At 40.2% G+C, this 21,113-nt stretch overlaps 1 protein-coding gene across 2 annotated transcripts in view; it reads right to left on the minus strand.

The window, feature by feature from the left end:
* LIN28B (lin-28 RNA binding posttranscriptional regulator B) overlaps positions 1-20,667 on the minus strand; it is a 91,180-nt gene extending 70,513 nt beyond the window's left edge. Inside the window, exons 1-2 of one of the 2 annotated variants that reach the window (XM_089528522.1) lie at positions 20,627-20,667; positions 19,877-20,112 (exon numbers count right to left, since the gene is read on the minus strand). In XM_089528522.1, the coding sequence (XP_089384648.1) occupies positions 19,877-20,112; positions 20,627-20,657 (267 nt within the window). In that variant the 5' untranslated portion in view covers positions 20,658-20,667. The other variant, XM_089528523.1, reaches the window with a different exon arrangement.
* Between the last annotated feature and the right edge of the window lie 446 nt (positions 20,668-21,113).

Raw genomic sequence — 21,113 nt, forward strand, 5'->3', positions numbered from 1 at the left:
AGCTTTACTTGTTTGAAGCACTGTTGTAGAACAAAACATTCTAGCTGCTCAGGTTTAGCACAGTGTAACTGTAAGTGCCCTGCAGGCACTAGGTTGCAAACACATTCATGCAATTAAGGTGGCATGAGCTGTAAACTCAGTACAAAAATGCATCACAACATGAAGCATTTTTGTTGTCTTCCATCTAAGAGAAGTAGTATTGATCACTATATGAAAATGTTTCCAGTTATTTTTTAATACAGCAATAAATATTATAGGAATTAAAACTGTTACAACATAACTTCCCACAAAACACTCATATCAAATATAATAATGGCAATGATCTTTTCATACATAAACTCTCAGTGATAAACAAAATTGTTCAGCTCATCAGCCCAGGCAGTGGTAGGATGGATGAGACTGGTAGTTCATCAACATTTAAAGGAGTTTCCCAACCCTTGTTTACACTTTAGAGGTAATCTCTTTAAACACACACAGGCACAAATGTGCACGTGCGCAGAGAGAGAGAGAGATGCATAGAGTTGTTTAAACGGCTAGTCTCCAAAGCAATGCTCACAACCTAATGAAAGGCTGCAAGGATCTCTGTTCTGTCCTCACAACCTGTATGAGGTTGGATCTGCCAGTTTTGACAGAGTTTATCACTGCTTTGGCTTGGAATGATGACTGTTATCATCACCTCCTTGACAACATACATGCACAGGCAAGGCATTTGTGTACACAGAAATGTATAAGAAACACATCGATTAATCTTACTTATTATCATTTTTGCTGGCGCAACATGTTTATAACAAAATGTTCAAACAAATAATTTACATCAAACACAATTCCAGGCCATAACCTAAAACCAGAACTTGGAAAAGTTACTTTGACTGCAACCCCTTCCCCCCACCAACTGAGAAGGCCAAAAAAAGTAACAACTGTAGTCCAAAAAGTTAACAATTCCCAGCTTTGCCTAAAATCCCTCATTCACTTGACTACGACTTAACCAAGAGGAAGCATTTAGACAATCGGGTTCTCTCCTCATTAATCAATCTGATTAGTTCCATCATACCAGATGAGACCTTCAGAACCAAACCAAAGAAAACTAAAAGCAGCCCTCCACCTAAAAAGGGGGGAAAAAGGAGCAAACATTTCTGGCAATGCTCTGTCACTGTTATCATGTTGAAATTCAATCACACCTTCATTAAGTGAAGGGGAAAACAAACAAAAGACACCCAACAACAAACCAACCACTTTCAAAGCAGTTAAACCCGAGTCTTGTTACATGGACAAGAATTTGTAAAGAGCAGAACTGTACGGTCAAAGAAAACTCGATTTAACGGATGCTGTGTGTGTTTGTGTTCATGAGAGTTTAATCCTCTGGTTTCATGAAACGTGCAAAACAACAGGATCCAGAGGCTACAGTGTTGCTGTTCAAACGTGTTTGTCATCAGATTTCAGCCTAACATAAAAGCCACCCCATCCCCCTCACACAGAAGCTAGATGGACCAGTCAAGCGCCCTCCCTCCCCCACTTCGGCAACCGTGTACATCCTGAGAAAATATGGCAGCATTCAGTAACCTCAAAGGTATCCAGAGCAGGAAACATTTCTCTTTCTGCCTCCTTGCCTCAACCCCCCTCCCCAACACACACATACTTGAAAGAATTGCAATTATTTGGGCTGGCTTTCTCTCTCTCTTTCTCTCTCTCCTCCCCCCCCCCCTTTGAACTGTCTTATTGAGTTCTACGTTTTAAGCCTTATTAAAAGGAAAGCCATAGATTTTCCTTTCTCTCTCAAGCAACTAGGAGAGTGTGAGTCTTTCAAGGCAAACATTAATTAAAGTGAGCGTATGAATTCAGTTACAAGCCATTTCAGCCCAAATTTGTTATAAATGTCAAAATGGGATTTCTGATCTCTGAATCATTCTCTGATTCACCTTCAACCCCTAGCCATGACTCACGGAAAAAGGGAAGTCATGTGACCCAAGGCACTGAAAGGGAAAGAACTGTTTTCTTTCCTTTCTGGAGGAGGTGGGTTTTTTTAAAAAAATTAAGAAACACCCTCCCAGCAAGAGAAACAAAGGCATGATATTAGCAGCACAGGGCTATCCATGGGTGGGGCCTGCATGCCAAACAGCTAGACTGGGGCTGAGAGTTAATCTTAACAGGAGGCCCTGCTTTAACCTTCTGAATGCACCCAATTTTTAAAAAATTTGAAACTGCATTGTCCCCAGGCGCACTAGAAGAGCAATTATTCAGGCATTTTATCTAAAGCCAGAGCTACAATCAAAAGACTCAGGTTGGGACATCCATTCATCATTTCCAAACAGAAGAGCTTCTTTGCTTTTGAGAGTGGACTCAACTTGCGCTGCCATTTAAAAAAAGATTTTAAAAAAACCAACCACCACCACCAAAACTTTAAAACACCCCCTTTCTTCCCCCTCCCAACCCCATATATGCTTCAAAGTCTTCTTGAATAAATAGGAGTATCCAATAACCAGATAAGCAGACAGATGTGTGGTCGAAAGGTTTTGCTCCAAGGCTGTGTTTGGGATGCAGAGATAAGGACAAAACATTAGCCGGTCTGTTTTAAGCTGGGTTCAATTTGAATTATTTGTGGCTTTAATGCTGCAACTTGTAAACAAAGATTGCTACCTGAACTTAAATTGCCAGGACAGACATGAGAAAGAGTAGGGGTAGATACTAGGTGAAGAGTTCTTTCTGCTTTTCTTCAGTTTGGTAATATTCTTAAAACTATCCTTTCATTATGAAACAGTGGACATGATCCAGCCAAGGTTAATCATATAACATCCCTCTGATTCCCCAGTAGACTTATGCATGCTTACACCTCTCCTACTGAAATCAAGGGGATCTTTCAAGGAGTTTAGGCTTTGCTAATTTTGTCTGTTTAAGCTTTGCTAACTTTGTATTTAAACCCACTAAAGGTTCCACATTAAAAGTCTTAGGGTTGCCCAATATAAGCATTTACCTTTTATACAGAACTTTAAGTTTTGCAAACCTCTTTACTGTAGTTACTATATGTCTTTAGAAGTGCCCAGTGGAGGTGTACATTGTGATTTACCATCCTTGCATTACACAGGTACAGGCTTGTGTTATACAGTCTCAGTAGTTTAGTAAATCACTATTCCAATTTCATATATAGGAAACCGAGCCCCAAACAAAACACATCCATGGCAGAAATAGGCCCTGAACCCTGTTCTTAGTTTCTGTTTACTAGAGTATAGGAAATATTATTGTAATTATATAAATAAGGACTGTATCTTCTTATATAAGCATGCCTGAGCTCTAAGACCACTCTTTATCCCACCACCTTCACAGGCATGGCTGCTGAGAACATGGGATAAGAACTTCTCTGTGGCTGCTCCCACACTTTGAACTCTCTCCCTAGGGAAGTTAGGATGGTTTCTTCTTCTTTTTTCCTTTCCACAACAGGTTAAGACCTTGTTCTTCTATGAAGTGATCTTAACAAAAATGACTTTTATGGTGCTGTGCCATGTTTAATCTGTTTTAAAGTAAGATTTTAATTGGTTTTAATTCTGTTGTTAAAAATATTGTATAAAATTACTTTTGGGCTTTGTGTATAAGGTGCCTATGGAACACAAATAATTTTGTGAGCTATCTCCATGATAGCTCATTATGTACATATATACAAATACAGGTATTCCAAAATACAGAAGAAAATGCAAAACACCCCTGAGCCCAAACATCTTGGATAAGGGATACTGTATATAACTCCCTACACAGCCATTTAAACCCCTTGAGTGATCTTGGGTGAGTCACACTCTCTCAGCCTCAGAAGGCAAAGGCAACCCCCCTCCCAAACAAATCTTGCTGAGAAGAAACAATGATAGGTTCGCCTTTCCATAAGTTGGAAACAACATGAAGACACACAACAACCATTGAATTAAAGTGATGGAAGGATGGCTAACCACGAACTCTGATCCTAAGCAAAATCACTATCTTCTAAAATATTCATGCAGCTAAAATAAAGCTGCCATTTTAAAATAAACCTTTCATTTAGATAAATTTGCAGTCACAGTAACAGCAGAATAAGTAAACGTTATATCTTGCAGTTAATTCATTTTATATAAAAATGGGACTCATATGAACTGACTAATAAAAATAGAATTCTAAAACTTTTTACATCCATCATTGTAATGACTAGCAAGGAGTGGGTTATGAATGTCCAAAGGAAGAGGAACAGTCCAAGAAGTGAACTCTCAGGTTCCCTGGTTTGATCAAGAGGATCTGCAAGCTGAGCTAAAAGGATTCAAGTGCTTCACCATCAAGAAAGCTTGAGCAGAGTGGGGGAGGAAACAGGCTAGATTCAGTTTTCAACTCAGCATTTATAGAAAGCCTGTATCCTTGCTATGGTAACCACTGAGGCTCAGTCCCACATTTTCAGATTTGTTTTCAACAACAGTTTAAGTATTTCTTGTAAACTGGAAGTTAAATTGAAGGTATTTTAGGAGAATTTTCAGATTTGATTTTTAAACTGACATTATGCCTAGCTCTACACATGTAGTAGCACTGATTTAGCATAGACACCAAGATAGTGTAAGCACCATGAAATAGAGAGGAAACCATGTCAATCTTTGCAATGAATATGTGTCTTGGCAAGCGAGTGGGAGTGGGAAGATGGAACGGGGTGAATGAAAACTCCAGTGCTGACTATGTACAAATGGAGGGGGAAATCATTTAGCCAACAAAGATGTATTTATTTTTAAATCCAGTTAGAAATCCTGTAGTGTCAGGGAAGCCTTGTTGGTTTGCCAGCATCCTTAATAAAGCTACATTTGACACAAAATGCCAGCACTACAAAACAAGGCAAAATCTCGGGCACTGGAATTGTTGGACTGGAAGCCATTAACTCCTTGGCTTTTGATGTGAGGAGAAGACTCATATGCTGCCTTGACTTTACTGTCCAGGAAAGGTAGGATATAAATGCGACTGATAATATTAAAATGAACATAAAGTTGGGCTTTAACTTTTACTTGTTTTAGCATTTTTGTAAGCTACTTTGGATACTTATGCTAGGAAAAAGGTAGGATATTAAATAAATAAATACTTTCCAGTTGGTTTTTTTTTCTAAATAAATGGCACCTTGTAGAACTGCCACACATCAGTTATATGAATAACATCATCATCGTTATATTTATATGCCACTTTCCTCCCCAAAATTAGAACTCAAAGCAGAGGTTCACAGTGACATTCTGTAATATATTTGTTGAACTTACAATATCATTGCAAATGACATTGAATCAAATTCCCACAGAGGGTAAACCGGATTCATGGAATAAAGCCAGTATTACTCTAATTCCAAAAGGAAAGGAAAGACAGACAAGAAGTCTCTAATTATAGCCCAATTTCACCTTTGAATATTGATTACAAAGTTAATACATCAATCTTAGCCAACAGATTAAAGGACATCTTAGTGGAGATATACATGAAGATCAAAATGGTTTTCTGCTGGGTCAACAAATTAGAAATAACATCAGGACAATACTGAATATTATTGAATATTACAATGTGAACATCAATAAGAAACTGGCATTGATTTTCATGGATCCAGAAAAAGCTTTTGACAACTTGAACTGGGAATTCATGTTAGAAGTCTTAAAAGAATGGAGCTAGGCGAGAACAACTATCCTCTAACTATGTACATGTTGGACTACGGCCCTGAAGACTAGGGTTCAATTACCCACTCAACCATAGAAACCATGGAAACCCAGTGGGTGATCTTGGCCAAGTCATACACTCTCAGACCCAGAAAGCATTGTGATAGGTTTGCCTTAGGGTTGCCATAAGTCCGAAATAACTTGAAGGCACATAACAACAACCACCTACACTCCTCCAGCCACTCTTCCTGTAACTGCTTCCTTTCAGAAGGGATCTCTCATTTCAGAGAGACTGCAGGAAAGAAAAGTTTTGAGGATTCCTTCTGAATATGTTAAGGACTGTAGTGTTTGTGTATTTGTTTAGGAAAATTTTATTTTTAAAAATCCCAAAACAGTTCACAATAAGACAGATACAGCAATACCAATACCTAAAATAATATAATTGTAAAAACAATAAAATCCACCAAAAATAATTCATTTAAAATCAGGAATAGTGTTGACAATCAGAAAACAATTAGAAAAAATGAACTGAAAAACCCCTGGGTATACTGATGGGCCTTCAGCTGAGAGCAGAAACCAACACTGGATGTCTGCTGAATCTCAGTGGGGAGGCATTTGCACATGGTGGGAACCACAACTAGAAGGCTCTATTCTGTATCAGTTAAATGAGCCTAACTATTAGTCTGTACAAGAAAAGTCAGCTTCTCAGATAGTATCTAATGGGCAACCTGTGGATCTTTCACTACAGAAATTCTGTGCTCAAAGTGGAAGACCCCCACTAGGCAATCTGGTTGCCATATCCTGTACCAGTTGCAAAGTTTACTCTAAGCCTGACATCAAGTGCACTGCAATCTTGAAATTACCATTGTGACCAGTTTAAACCTGTAGCTGCCATGCAAGATGAAACCGGGAGTAGGCGCTCTTTGTTACTGAGGCCTCTTGGGCTTCTAACTGACAAAGATGAACCCAAGAACATCCCCAGATTACTCTGGGTTCAGTCCCATCCAAGATATACAAGTTACCTATGTCTTGAACCTAGGAACCACCCATCTACAGGGCCTTCCACATTCCATGATTCTGTCTCAGTTGATTAGCCCCTGCATCTGGCCCATTATTGCGTGCAGTCACTAGTTATGAATTGCCCCACCTGACTCAGATACAATAAAGAAAGAACTGTCATCTGCAGATTGATGACAACTTCAAACTCCCTGATGGTCCCCAGCTCAATTGCTTCATATAGATGTTTAAAAGCATGGGGACAAGATGATTCCCTTAGGGAATCTACAGCATAGCCGATAATGGACAAAGACACAATCTTCCAATTCTTTTCTCTGGAATTCACCCTACAAGTAGGAGTGCCCTCTATAACAACCTCACAGAACCAGTCCAAGAGGAGGACAGTGTGACACAAAAGCTGATGAGAAATAAAATCCCTCTTCCTTGTCCCTTTCCCATTTAGGATAATTACCAAGGCCAATTCCATCCAGAACCCAGGCATGAACCCTGACTGAAATGGCCCTAAATAATCCACATCTTCCAAGAACATTCCAAGAACCATCTGAGTCAAAAAGGGTTGGTAATTATGGACCTCTGACTTCAGGACAGCTTTTCTAGAAGTGGTTATATGACTGTCTCTTTAATGACCAATTTCCTATGTCTTTGTGCACTAACAACCATTGTTAAAACTGGAGCTGCAACTTCATTTCCATACACAAAGGGTTTGTAATTTGAATTGACATCCTCACATACCAATGGCATATATATGTCTGTGCCTGGCTTCCACTCCACCAAATGCATCTGAGGAAATAGAATGAAGTCTATGAAAGCTCATGCTGCCTATTTCTATCTTGAGTTAGTCTCAAAGGTGCTACAAGTACTGTCTTTTTAATGGTAGCTGACATTTCTCCATCACATAAGATGAACAAACCACTCCTGGCCCCATCCAGCCAGTCCTTTAATCCCCAACTCTAGGAAGCTAAAATGCAATAGAGTCAAGAAGACAGGTGGTTAGCAACACTGCTGAAAATATCTTGTCCATGTTCTCAAGCCATATCAAGTGAAACTGGATGAGACAATGGACCCGAACAGACAGGCCAAAATAAAGCTGCTTCGGGTCACTTTGGGGGTATGCTGTTTAAATGATACATGCATCTTAAGGGGCCAGAAGCTGCACCAAAGCTGCCCTCCAGTCCTTAGTACTGGAGCATGGCTTTGACACAGCTTCCTGCCTCTTAGGACACATGCAGCATTTAAACAGCATACCTCCAAAGTGACCCGAAGCAGCTTTATTTTGGCCTGTCTGCTTGGGTCCAATATCATCAGGACCTATTTTATGTCAAAATCACCACAGTGACAGATGATCTTGTCCTCCAAATACCTAGCAAATTCATCAGATTCAACCTCCTTACTAGAAGAAAGGTGAGGCATAAAACAAATAAATGAAAAGCCTTATGGCATGAAGCAGGTAAATTGGAATTGAGTCAGCATAATATCACCATCAGTTGTCCCTATTCTGTTTTTATTCTTTGTGAGACCATTTTAGATGCATTTCTTTTTACTAACACAAAGAATCTGGTAATGACCTCCTTTCTGTTGGACTTTCGGTTTTGCTATGTGTGAAGGTCCTTTTGAATCTGTTAAGGACTGTATTGGTTGTGTATTTATTTATTTAGGAAAATAAATTGCTGTGCTTTTACACCAATTTTGGGTGGTCTGGGGGCAGTCTAATGGGTGTGCTTTGGGTTGGGAAACATATTAGGGATAAGGGGAAAGGAGTCTCTTTATTCAGCACTTTACTGGCAGAAGCAGCTTCAAAGCAATCACCCACCAGTGGCTCATAGATGGTGGAGCCCAGCTCTAAAGGCTGGCCTTTTTCTTCCTCAGCTGAGTGCACCAGAGGCTGAGCCCATCATTGCCTTCCAAGAGCAAGAGGCTGTGAAATAGGCATGGCTATGGCCTGCAAGTTGCACTGAGGCTCAAAGAAAGCTCTGGCAACCAGGGTGTGGGGTGAACGGGAGAGTGTTGGGCCTGGGTGGCACCACAGGCTGCATGTCACAGGCAGCCCTTGCTTCTTCACTGGGATTGGATTAAGATTAAAGTTTGGGGGAGGGGGCGGTGTCAGGAAAGGCAAAGCCTGTAGCCAAATCAGGAAAGCAACAGACAATCTATCACTACAACACTATGATACTATCGTGTCTTAGATTTCAGGAGGGGTGTGTGTGTGTGTGTGTGTGTGTGAGAGAGAGAGAGAGAGAGAGAGAGAGAGAGAGAGAGAGAATGAAAAAGGCAGTCCCAAATACTGTGTATGATATAGTTTTAGGACAAATAGATGCTGTAATCCTAAATGTCTGGCCTTACCATCAACTGAACTGACATTAAACAGCATCAGCAAAAGACCTGATTAGTAGCAACCCTATTCTCAAAAATCACTTCACGCTAGTAAAATACCATTTGGTGTCAGCACTCACGTCACTATCAATAGGATGTTCTTTACTAATGTTTATGGACATTTAATATAAGATGGAAGCAAAGGGAAAGGTAAAGCCCTAAAAGTACCACTCTTCCTATGCCAGTTGGTTAATAAAAAAGCTATATTCATATATTGGTGAGGGGAGGACAATTGCTCTAGAGAAAGGATAGCCAGACTACAACCCTGTGGCTCCATGACTGTATTATTATTATTATTATTATTATTATTATTAAACATAACTTGCCATAACCCAGTTCATCAAGTCATTGTTTATTTTATTTATATACCGCCCTTCCAGAGATCAGGGCGGTTCACAACAGATAAAAAGTACATAAAAAATTTCAATATACAATATTAAAAATACAAACTGCAAAAAAAACAACAGCAAATGCCCCCAGGTTAGGTACCCATTGTCTGTGCGGTCATATGGCGGGGGGGGCTTATAAGGACTAATCGGGGAATGCGATGCCAAACAGGTGGGTCTTTAACTCCCGCTTGAATTGGGCCAGGGAGGTGACTGAGCGGAGCTCTATGGGCAGCGTGTTCCAAAGGGCCGGGGCGGCGATGGAGAAAGACCTCCTGGAAGTGGAGGATAACCTCGCCCCGGGAACCCTAAGGAGTTGCTGCCCAGATGTTCTGAGGGTGCGAGGCGGAATGTATGGGGAGAGGCGGTCCTTCAGGTAACCTGGGCCCAAGCCATTTAGGACTTTATAGGTCATTACCAGCACCTTGTATTGCGCCCGGAAGCGAATGGGCAGCCAATGGAGGTTTTTTAGAACCGGTGTTATATGGCTGGCCCTGGACGTGCCAGTGTTTCAAATTGGCTTGTTCCCATAATACACAGACTACATTGACTTTTGTAATAATTTAGAAGCAAGCTTTCCAGATTATACATTTGTCCTGTTCAGGTGTTCTCTTTAACACAGGAGTGGGCAAAATGCAGCCCTCAGGCTGCATACAGCCTCCAGAGCCATTTTCATGGCCCTTTGGGGAACTGTTTTCCTCCAAAACATCCCCCAAAGCACTCCAGGGGTGTGAAGGGCATTTCTACCATGTTTTGAACTGCCAGGCCACCCAATGTTAAACAACATTATTGGAATTTTTTGAAAATTTCCAGTTGTTTGGGGAAGCATTTCCTCGTGTTCTGGCACACCCTGGAACAATTTAGACCCAAGAGAAGCCTTTTTTGAGACAGTAAGCGAACAGAACGTGACTGCCACTCACTTTTTGCTGTTAAACAAAGGCTTCTCCTGTGCCTAAACTGTCCCAAGGAGTCCCAACATACCCTCCCCCCAAAAAAAATCCTCCTCTTGTCCACTAGAGGATATGTGGGAATACATACATGCATATATATATATACACACATGCATATTGCCCTCCAGGATCTCTTGGCAGTGCAACGCAGCCCCTTGCCCTCCTACAGTTGCTCACCCCTGTTCAGTGTGTGAACATCTAACCACATCTGGATACTCAGGGTCATTGGAGTGGGCTTGTGTGTCACTGATATCCTCATCCCAATTTTTAGTCCTAAAATTTAAGAAGTCCAGGCAAACACCAGAAGAGATTTTGCACTACACACAGAAATCAAGTGAGCTGTAGTTTATGACAACTCAAGTAAAAACCAAATCATCTTCCAAATTCTAAACTGGTTTATTTTGTAGATACACTGTTTAAGTGTGTCTACTTGCAAGTCTGGTTTGCAATACCAAATAGCACAGAAATGTTCCCACCATTAAAGGAACTGATTTTTATTGTATTTTTTAAAGGCTGGGGATTTGATAACACTTTGTAGTCCCATTGATTTCCATTGGATAATTGTAAAACCACACTGATTTGATTTGTTACTCTGGGGAATCAATGCTACTTGAAGATGCCAAATGTTGGTTGGATCATGTCTTTGTTCTGTTTCTTCCACTGGAGGATGGGAGGGGGAGCATTTCTGTGGAGCCTAATTTATCAACCTGATTTGCACATAATAAGTCAAATGATATGCACTGTCTCAGGACCTAGGCTAGAAACAAAAAAAATCCAACATTTAACAGAATCCAAAGAAAGAAATTGGCTTAGAACCTAACTCCTCTTTACATTCATGGATGATAACGGGGATCAGATTCAAGGAACAGAATTCACCAATACCCCATACCTCTGCAATAACCCCCCTCCCAAATTTGCTCTTGAGGTCTGGGGGATCCTTGGAAATTTGTGGGGAGCGTTGCAGATGACCATTTACAAGTTCATGCAAATGTACCTGTAAAAATGTTCGAAGTACAAAACTAGGTCAAATATTTCCTTAGATAGGTATCACTACCCAGATATTAAAAATCATTGAGTTAGATCTAGAGATGTGTTACTGGAAGAAATTCTGCCAGTAGCGTTGTGCCATGAACTGTTCTGCAAGAGCCAACAGAAGACTCACATGATATTGAGAGAGAGCTTGTGCAGGCCACTGCACCATGTCATAAAACCAGCTGTTTTTAAAGCATGGTGAACTGCTTATGAGAGAAACGTGGGCAGAATTTGCCCTATCCCCTTTTCACTCTGTAAACAAAACAGGCTCACAGTGCAATCCTAAGGAAGTGATGGAGAGACAAAGCCCAAAGTACTAGACAGAAGGGATGTGTGTGGAATAGACTTACTTGATTTCCAGATGTGTTTATATAAAAACAACTATATCCTACTCCAGTTGGCTCCAAGCTCACTTGGAGTATGTGTGTCATTTCTGGGGGTTCCATTATATTTATATGGTGGTATGCTTGAATCCAGTCGATTCAAGACTGCCTCTCTCACTTGAATCATTCCCTGCCCCAGGATGCTTATTTACAAGGTCTTCTGCTTGCTTCTGCTTGCTACAGCTAGTGGGAACACCATTGGTAATAAATTTACACCTGTGGAAGGAACTGGGTCATTTGGACTTGCATCAGTCTGTGTGCCAGTGAAAAAAGTCCTCTTCCCTGTTGTAAATGCAGCTAAGTGGCTAAGAGGGGTTAGGATTGTACTGGTAAAATATAATTTAGTACTAATTTCTTTCTATAGTTTTACATAGCAGAATAGACAGAGCAGGAATAAGAACAGGTTAGGACTTCGTTACAGGCTTGGTAAGTAGCCTATTAAAAATCAATAAACGGTCTTCACTATAAATCTTTATGCATTTGTGTAGTAACACTTAAATGTACAGTAAGCATTCCTGATAAATTGGTGTGCAGTAAATGCTTTATAAGGTCAGTGTATCAGCCAATAGGTTATTGATGAAATTAGCCAATAAAATCTTGAAAGACCTTTGAGTTAAAAACTTGGAGAACTATGTCATAAAAATACAGTCAGACAGTTACTACATAGGCATGCAAACCAAGGCAATACCAGATGATTTCATTCAGTTTAGCTCAGTTTAAAAATTAGATGTACTATAACATAACAGAATTATTTTATATTATGAAAAATAGAAGTAGGGTGGGTGCATCAGAATTATCTAGTTGTATATCTGGTAATAATTAAGTCACCCACAATTTGCTTATGTGAATGAGGTATGATACTTCAGAGAAATTTTTTACTCTTCATCTCTGAAAGATTAATTCAATTATACACTGATCAGCAGCATGCCTGTTACAGGTTGTCAGACTACATGTTTAAATATCCCTGGAAGTTGACTGGATACTTCATTCATTGAATCTTCAATCTCATCACATCTACAATGATAGCAGCAGATCTGCAAGTTATCTAGTATTTTGGGATTAATATGAAATTGCCAATCATGGCCATTAATATATATTAAAAGTATGAATACATATTCAGACAAACAATGCAAAGCAAAGCATCTTTAAAGATTTTTCTTATCATAGCATATTAAATGATATTTTTAAAGAGCAAGATGAGAAATTGGTGATAATAATAATGTACTTTCCATAAAATGCAAATAATCTGAAAGCATACAACAACAAAACTTTAAGTACTACCTGAATTTAAATGTAGAACATATAGTTTTTCAAGTTGTTTTTAAAGTCCACAAATTATCATTCTGCACATAACTGAAATTTCCCCATAGTGCATTTGTGCCCATTGCTAATGCATTAAGGATGGATTGATCATGATATATTGGGTTAACTGAATGGTAATCCCACTGCAAGACATTTGGCAAGGAGGAGTTTAGAATTAATTTAAATAGTCTGCTTCGTGATCACATTCTAGTTTATTATCTCTGCTGAGCAAAAAATCTTCAGGAGAAGGGAAGTGACAAAAAAGAAATTACTGTAGTACAATATTGTTCTTGTTGCTCTGTGCCTCCACATCATTTTTGCTTATGTCGACCCTATAGTGAACCTATCATTGGATTTTCTTGTCAAGTTTCATCAGAGGGAGTTTGCCACTGGCCTGAGGCTGAGAGAGTATGCCTTGCCCAAGGTCACCCAGTGGGTTTTTATGAGCAAATGGGGAATCAAACGATATTAGCAACCAGGAAACAGATGCTAGAGTAACTTTCAGAACAGAAATGTTGTAAATGAGGGGAAAGTATTATTGTTCCCACAAAGAACAATCTCCATACAGCTTTAATGCTTCTGAAGGACATGGACAGAAGTGGTGGGATGAAAAGGCAGAACATAAATGTTGTTTGTAATTATGTTCCATTTTCTTTATTAAGAATAATACAGAAACTATGAATTCGCCATCTCATTTCAGTAGTACTTTTTCCAAATAAGGATGTTTAAACTCAGTGTGAAATTATTATAATCAATCTGTTGAATGAGTTTTGGATTTCTAACCATAGAAATGCACAAACGAGCAAAGGAATCCCATCCCATCCTTTTTCTTTGAGAAGTCCAAACATGGTGGCTTCAAAATACCTGACATCCTGCCAGGCTTGTGCTGGCAGGGTCAGAATGGTGGAAGAACACCATGCTTGCCATCTTTCTCTGCACCGACTCCAGTTCATACCTCAGTATAATTGTAAAAGTGGCTAGAGAATCAGCTCATGAGGAAGAAGGCAACTGGCTACATGTTTTTATTGTATTCTGCCCTGAAAGGTTTTGAAATGGCCCTTGTGGTCTCTTCCAACCCTTCTATTCTATGATTCTATGAAATAGGGTGGAATATAAGTATTTGAATAACAGTATAAATAAAATAGAAATAAATGTATGACCCAACTTTGCCTGGTACTGAGCTGATTAACTGAATCATAAATTCTCCATTCAAGATTCTTTATACATAGCCAAACTGCAAAATGGTTTTCACAGATTTTTGCCTCCTATGAAATGCCAGATCATAGGTCAGGAACACTCAATATTTGAACATAATAATAATAATAATAATTATTATTATTATTATTATTTATATACCGCCTTTCCAAAGGATCAAGGCGGTTTACAAAAATGCAAAAACAATTACATAACATATACACAACTAAAAATACATCCCCTTACCTAAACTAAAATACCAACATCAAAATATAGTTAAATTAATTACATTAAAATATATTAAAATATTCCCTCCCCTACCAGCCAAATGCTCCCTTGCTCCCCCTGAAGTTGCTCCCTCAAAGGGGCGACCCCTCTTTGCTGTCACCATAGCATGCACCCAGCCTTTATCCCCTTCCCAAGGGGAACAGGTGTTCCTGGGGCCTGATCCTGGCCAGAAGCAGTCTGATGCCACCAGGTGAGATGGAGCATGCAGGTAGCATGACCTCTTTTAATGTCATCCATAAATCCTGCTATAGAAAAGCTACTGTGGTGGTGACAATTTCAATGGATTTCTGTTCTAAAAAGATGAAGTCTCAACGAGTACCATACCTAACAACAAATCCCAACAGCAGAAATCTTTCCTAAAAAGCCACAAGTCTTTTGACAACTGGCCACATCGAACAATCAAATATTTTCACAGTAAAAGCTTGCATCCTCAGGAGCATCAGAGAAGCACAGAGCATCATTAAGAGCATCAGAGAAGCACAGAGGGTAGAACACATGATAGCCAATCTTGTGGCAACGTTTCCCAAATTCAGTCCCAAAAACTAGCAACACGTTTTTAAACTTCAGTAACTTCAGCACAAACTATTGGAAGTGGAATCACCAAGACTGCTACCATCAGATTTGCCCTTCAGTTAATCCACACTGATATGTCCATTCCAGTAACAAAGCCCTGAAAGAGTTGTGTTTTATTATATGTGACAGGGAGGAAGTGATGAAGTGGGTAATCGGTTGACTTTGTCTGACATCATAGCCATTTCTCAGGGTACTTCTTGAGAGAGAACATAAGCCTGATTCTCTACTGTCCATGAGCACCACAGAAGCAGAAAACTGCACTGAAATGGAGAACACTGTTGATAAGTACACTACTGAACACTATTTGATGAGTACACTATGAGCTGGAGTAGGAGGTATTGACAACATGGCATTCTGTGTAAATAACCAATAGGCTCTGAAAATCCATTACTGAACACAGAGCAGGTGTCAGTGGTTGGGATGGAGGAGGTCTTAAAATACATAGGCATGAGATAAACCATGAAAATTATGAGAAAGACCATTGTTCCATGAACTGGCTATGACACAATACTATCTTTATCAGTACATGATTGTATTTTTGACACCTCCAGGTATAATGCATAAGGGACTGGGCCCTTAAGGGCCAAACTACAGTGTGATACCTGATTTGTGACCTAATTTCACTATAAGCAATTTCCCATATTCTGCTCAAACTGTGATCTGCCATTGAGTCTCATTCACTTATGTGAAGGCAGATGGAAAAGAGGCCATGGCAACCCCAGGTGATTCTGAAATGCAGTCTGTTGCTATGCTTAAATAAGTTTTCAGTTCCTGAACACCTTGAATAATTCACTATCAACTGTATCAGTGAAATTTCTGTGTAAAGTGACTCTGATTACATTTACTTGGCATTGAGAGTGACTTAGCAACCCTGAGAGAAAAAAAAAGAGAGAGAGATGACTCTCAGACAAACAGTATTCCATCTCTTACTTCCTCCTGGTGTCAAATTTAAAAAGAAAATTTGTGGGGGAAATGCATAACTTGTGAGTGTGGAAACAACTGGCACAATGCCCTATCGTAAATTCCTCTTCAATCATTACTTTGTAAGAAAGATAAGAAATTCAGTTCAGTTGCTTCTCTCACCTGTTTAGAACATCTAAGCCATGGCAGAGATACACCCAAACTAGTCAGATTACCGTGTTTCAGTTTAGTGAATTAACATCTTTGATTCCGTGTGAGATGACTGTGGAATTGTTATGCATACGTTTCCAAAATTGTAGCAAATATTTCCAGTATCAAGACACCACAGATCAACATTTGTACAATTTATGATATGAAGGCAAGCCAAAGCTACAAGGTTTCATAAAATAAATTAGCACAGTAAATAAATTAATTACTAAGCATTACAAGATCCGGTTGTGTGCTTCTGCTTTTTGAAGCCTCTTTGAGCCATCAGACTTCCCTGAATGGGAAAGAGGGGACTTGCATTAACTCCCCCTTTCACTTACAGTCTCTTGCATCAACCTTTATGCTTTTGGGGAAAGAGAATCTGCCAGCCCTCTGCAGAAGAGTTGAGGGGCAAAGGAGACTGCAGCTGGAGGTGGAGGGGGAGATTGGTTAAGATCACTGACATGCAATAGCATACAAACCAAAATTTTTGACTGAAGATTTAAAATGTTGCAGCGCAATTAAACACTGAGGTTATTTACAGGCAAGAACATGGAGGACTTCCTCTATGCTATGCCACATTTTAGCAATGGTGACATAAGCAATGCACTTCCACCTGTTTATCATCAAAAGAGAGTGCTCTGTGTTCCCTCAATTACTATCACATTAAGTACCACAAGTAGCCAAGGCCACCATCTTTAGCATCCTTCTGAGGGCTCTTTCCACAGTTATAAACCCCATGACTCCACTTTAACTGCCATGACTTCATCCCATGGCATTTTGGTCCTTGTAGTTTAGAGAAAAGCATTTGAAATTCTCAGCCAGGGAGCTCCTCTAGTGCCTCACCCCTACAAATCCCAGGATGAAGCCATGGCAGTTAAAGTGGAATAACTGTGCTATAGTTGTGTGATATGAAAGAAGTAGCAACCCTCATAAAGTTGGCTTGGATGCTAAGACTCCATAACTGATTTTCTCTGAATGGTATATGTTAAAACTTGTTAAAACACACGAACCTTACAAATAAAGGCACATAACAAATAATCAACCAATAACATAAAAAGCAGATCTAAAAGTTTTAAACAAAATGTCAAGATCCATGCAAAAAGCTTCTAAAGGTCCCAAAGAAAAGCCTTTGAGTGAACTGAGAAAAAAATTCTGGTGTGGAAAAGAATGTAAAGTAGGTACCAACCAAGTCTCTCTGGGAAAGACATTCAATTACTGGGGTGTTATCACAGAATAGACCACCTTCTGTAAAGCAAATAGAAACCACACAACTGAGATCAAAATAGTTAACAGGCCAATAATTTCAACAATCTCATTCAAACACTCATTTACTGAAGTACAAAAAGTTCTCACCATCATACCATTCTTTGGCACTGAAATAACTTTAAGTAGATAATGAACCACATATTTCAAGAACCAAAAAATCCATGACATATCCTCCTGGATAAGCAAAAATCAACTTTCTTCTTAACACCTCTTTTACATAACAACATGTTTATCAATGATTTTAGTATTGGCAGGGAATCTGACTGAGGGAGGTCTATTCTGCAAGTGGGAGCACACAGCTGCATATGACCCTTTGACATGAGATATTAGTTGCAAATAGAATACTAAAAGGTATACACATTCCTATTTTTCTCTCATCATATGTGTGCACCAGTCAGACTATGTATCCTTACTTATGAAATACCATAAATATTTGTCATAAAGACATTCCTAAATTAAGAAGTATGCAAGGCATAAAATTAATCTTATTCCTTATAGCCACCATACAGCACACAAGAAACTAAATTTGAATCAGAAATAACTGAGTACACACACTTCTTGAGTGTCAAGTCATTTGAATAGTTTACATATACATCAAAAATCTTTTTATCTGATATACAGCTCTATGGAATAATAATTCCCTCAGGGATGAGGAATGACTAAAGATACAAAATCTCTACCTGTGACTCTCTTTCACTTATGGAAATCATAACTGCTGAATACATGTCTGTGTGATCACAACCATGACATTACAGGGACATATTTTCCCATCTGTACAATGGATGTAATCATAACTTGTTTCACTGAAGCTGTAAGAAAATATTGGACATGAAGGTAAAACTTGCCTTATGCCTGGGTGGGCTTATAACATAAAACTAATTCAATTTATTTTAAATATTCCTTTTATCTTTAACCCAAACACTGGGTCCTAGACATAGAGACGAGTAAAAGAAACGAGGGAGATCAGAAGGGAGGCTGGAAACTGTCTCAACCAATATTGTCATCATTTATTTTTGTAATACACGTCAGAAAAACAAATTACGGAAGAGAGCTTTTCCTACACTAATAAAATGCAACCGTATAAAATTTCCCTCGGAAATAAGGTCCTCTGTGTTCAACAGGGTTTACTCCATCCCAAGCACATTATATTATATGCAACTATTACAACGATTACATCTAGATTAGAAACCAGCTAAAGAATTACTATCTACTTTTATAGTCATACAAACTATTGTTGATTATGTCTCAAGAGAGGACAAAAGAGGATAAAAAAGCATTTCAAGCAGTCATCCTCACTTATTCTAGAGATTTTCAGTCAGTTCTTTTATAGCTATGATCCCTTCTCTATACAGACTATGCATCCAGTCTGCTAAGACCAAACTAGCCTTTTCAATTAGATATTTAAAAACAAAAAAAGCAATGCTGGGGGAATCTGCCATTCTCCAAGAGAAAGGCTAACACTACAAAAATGCTAATCCTGTAGTTATCCTCATATCGATAAAGCACAAACATTATATATGTTTTTGCAACTAGATATCTTCAATCTGAAGACCATATACACAGAATTAAATGTAGTCTATGGCTACTTTAATCACTACCTTTAGGGGTAAAAAGTCAATCTAATTCAAATCCTAGCTGCTTGTTCCAAAGGCTTCGATAATCCAAAGGTAAAAATAGAAAGTTTGAAACACCCAAGTGCACACACACACAAGTGCCACAATTCAGTACAATGTATCCGTTTTCCCCACCACTATTGCTATAAAGTTTTTAAAAATAACATATCCCTTTAAGGCATGCTATGTATATAGCATGCCTTATATATGGATGGCAGTAGCCCTTCCTTGCCATTTGGCCTCTTCATTCTGTGTCCTTAAGGGAACAGCAGCCACGTGTTTTGGTACAAAACCACAAATAACACTACTTCGAAGCATCATATCCAAACCATGTGAGCTGTTTTCATTTCCTTACCACAACTAAACAGTTACGACTCTGAGCAGAACGTGATCATTTTCTTTTTAAAGAAAACAACAACAACCCTGTAATAAGTGTCTAATTTCTGAGTATTTTTTTAAAAAGAGTACTAATCATGTTCAAAAACACTAAAAATGACCAAGCAGCCCCATTGTGTTTACGGATGGCTTTCAGGCTGCATCCACACTGGAGAGATAACCCGGTTTGGCACCCCTTTAACTTGTTGTCTGGCTCTTCGCTATGGAATTCTGGGAGTTGGAGTTTGTTCTGGGGCCGGCCCCACAACAAACTCCAACTCCCAGAATTCCATAGCCTTGCGTCAAGAAAAGAGTTAAAGCGGTGCCAAACCGGGTTATCTGTCCAGTGTGGATGCAGCCAAAGTCGTGCAGAGCCAAACAACCCAAATCGGTGCTTACTTGGTGTACAAAGACATCCACTGGAGACTCCAAGGGGCTTCCCTCGCGGCGCAGCATGGAGATAAATCCGAAGCCCATGCGCACGTTGAACCACTTGCAATGGCCTGCTCCGTGCAAAACCTGGGATCCTTCCAACTCTTCCTCCTCTTCTTCCTCTTCCTCTTCCTCTTCCTCCTCCTCTTCTTCTTCTTGTTCTGGCAGTTTTCCGGGCTCATCTCCACCTTTCCGCGCCCCGGCTGATCGGGCGGAAAACAACAACAACAGCAACAACAACAAGACAGACAAATACACAAAGCGTTACATTGGAGCAACCTCTCTTGGCAGTGGCACAAGAACGCTTGCAAACAACCCAGGCAAGGCACGTACAAAAGCATTACGAAATCGGCCTCTTTCTTCCTGCTCTGAACCTCAACACAACACAACAACAACAGGGCAATAACACACTGACAGCGTGGCCCTTAAAGAAAGGAATGTGTGTGTGTATATACATACATACATATATATATATATATATACGCACATTGCAATGTTTCAGGGCATGGAAGTGAAAGCAGCCTCTGCTCTGAGTCCGGCTGCTCTTTCACACTCACACTCACACACCCCTTGCACACACTCTCACACTCCCTCCCTGCCCGCTCCCCTCCCGAGCAGCTCCTCCACCTCTTTGGGGTGCTGTACATACGTGGGGTGCTGCCCTCCTTTAGCTCCATCTCTGAGCCACCTAAACCACCCCAGAGAGCGATACTTTACTTGGGTACTGCTGGTTGAGCACCGATCCCATCCCTCCCCAGAGGAATTCGCAGGCGACTGACTGAGCCTTTGGCTGCCCAGGCCAAGAGGGAGGGGAGGGGGAGGAGGGAGGGGAAAGAGCAGCAGCAGCAGGAGGAGGAGGAGGAGGAAGGGGCGACCCAGCCACTGGGAGTTGGGGGGAGAAGAAGGGAAGGGAAGGGAAGGAGAGGAGCCCGTTGCTCAACTACTCCTTGGAACTGGCCAGGCAGCAGCAGAAGACGAAGCCCAAGAAGCCACGCGTGCCTGGCGCTCTTTCCCCATTGCTCTCCATTTCTCTTCTTGGCAGGGCCCCCCACTTTCCTTTGCCTCCAGAAGCCCGGGAAACCCAGGGGAGGGGGCAGGCTTGGTCCCCCTTGGCCAGGACCTCTCTTCCTCCCTCCATGCCCACCTCTCCCTCCCTCCTCTCCGGGAGAAGTTTCCAATCTTCCTCCACTTGGGAGCATGACTG

This window comes from Sceloporus occidentalis, unplaced genomic scaffold (assembly GCF_023333645.1).
Source record: "Sceloporus occidentalis isolate IW3139 unplaced genomic scaffold, rSceOcc1.0.p SCAF_6, whole genome shotgun sequence".
Lineage (NCBI taxonomy): Eukaryota > Metazoa > Chordata > Lepidosauria > Squamata > Phrynosomatidae > Sceloporus > Sceloporus occidentalis.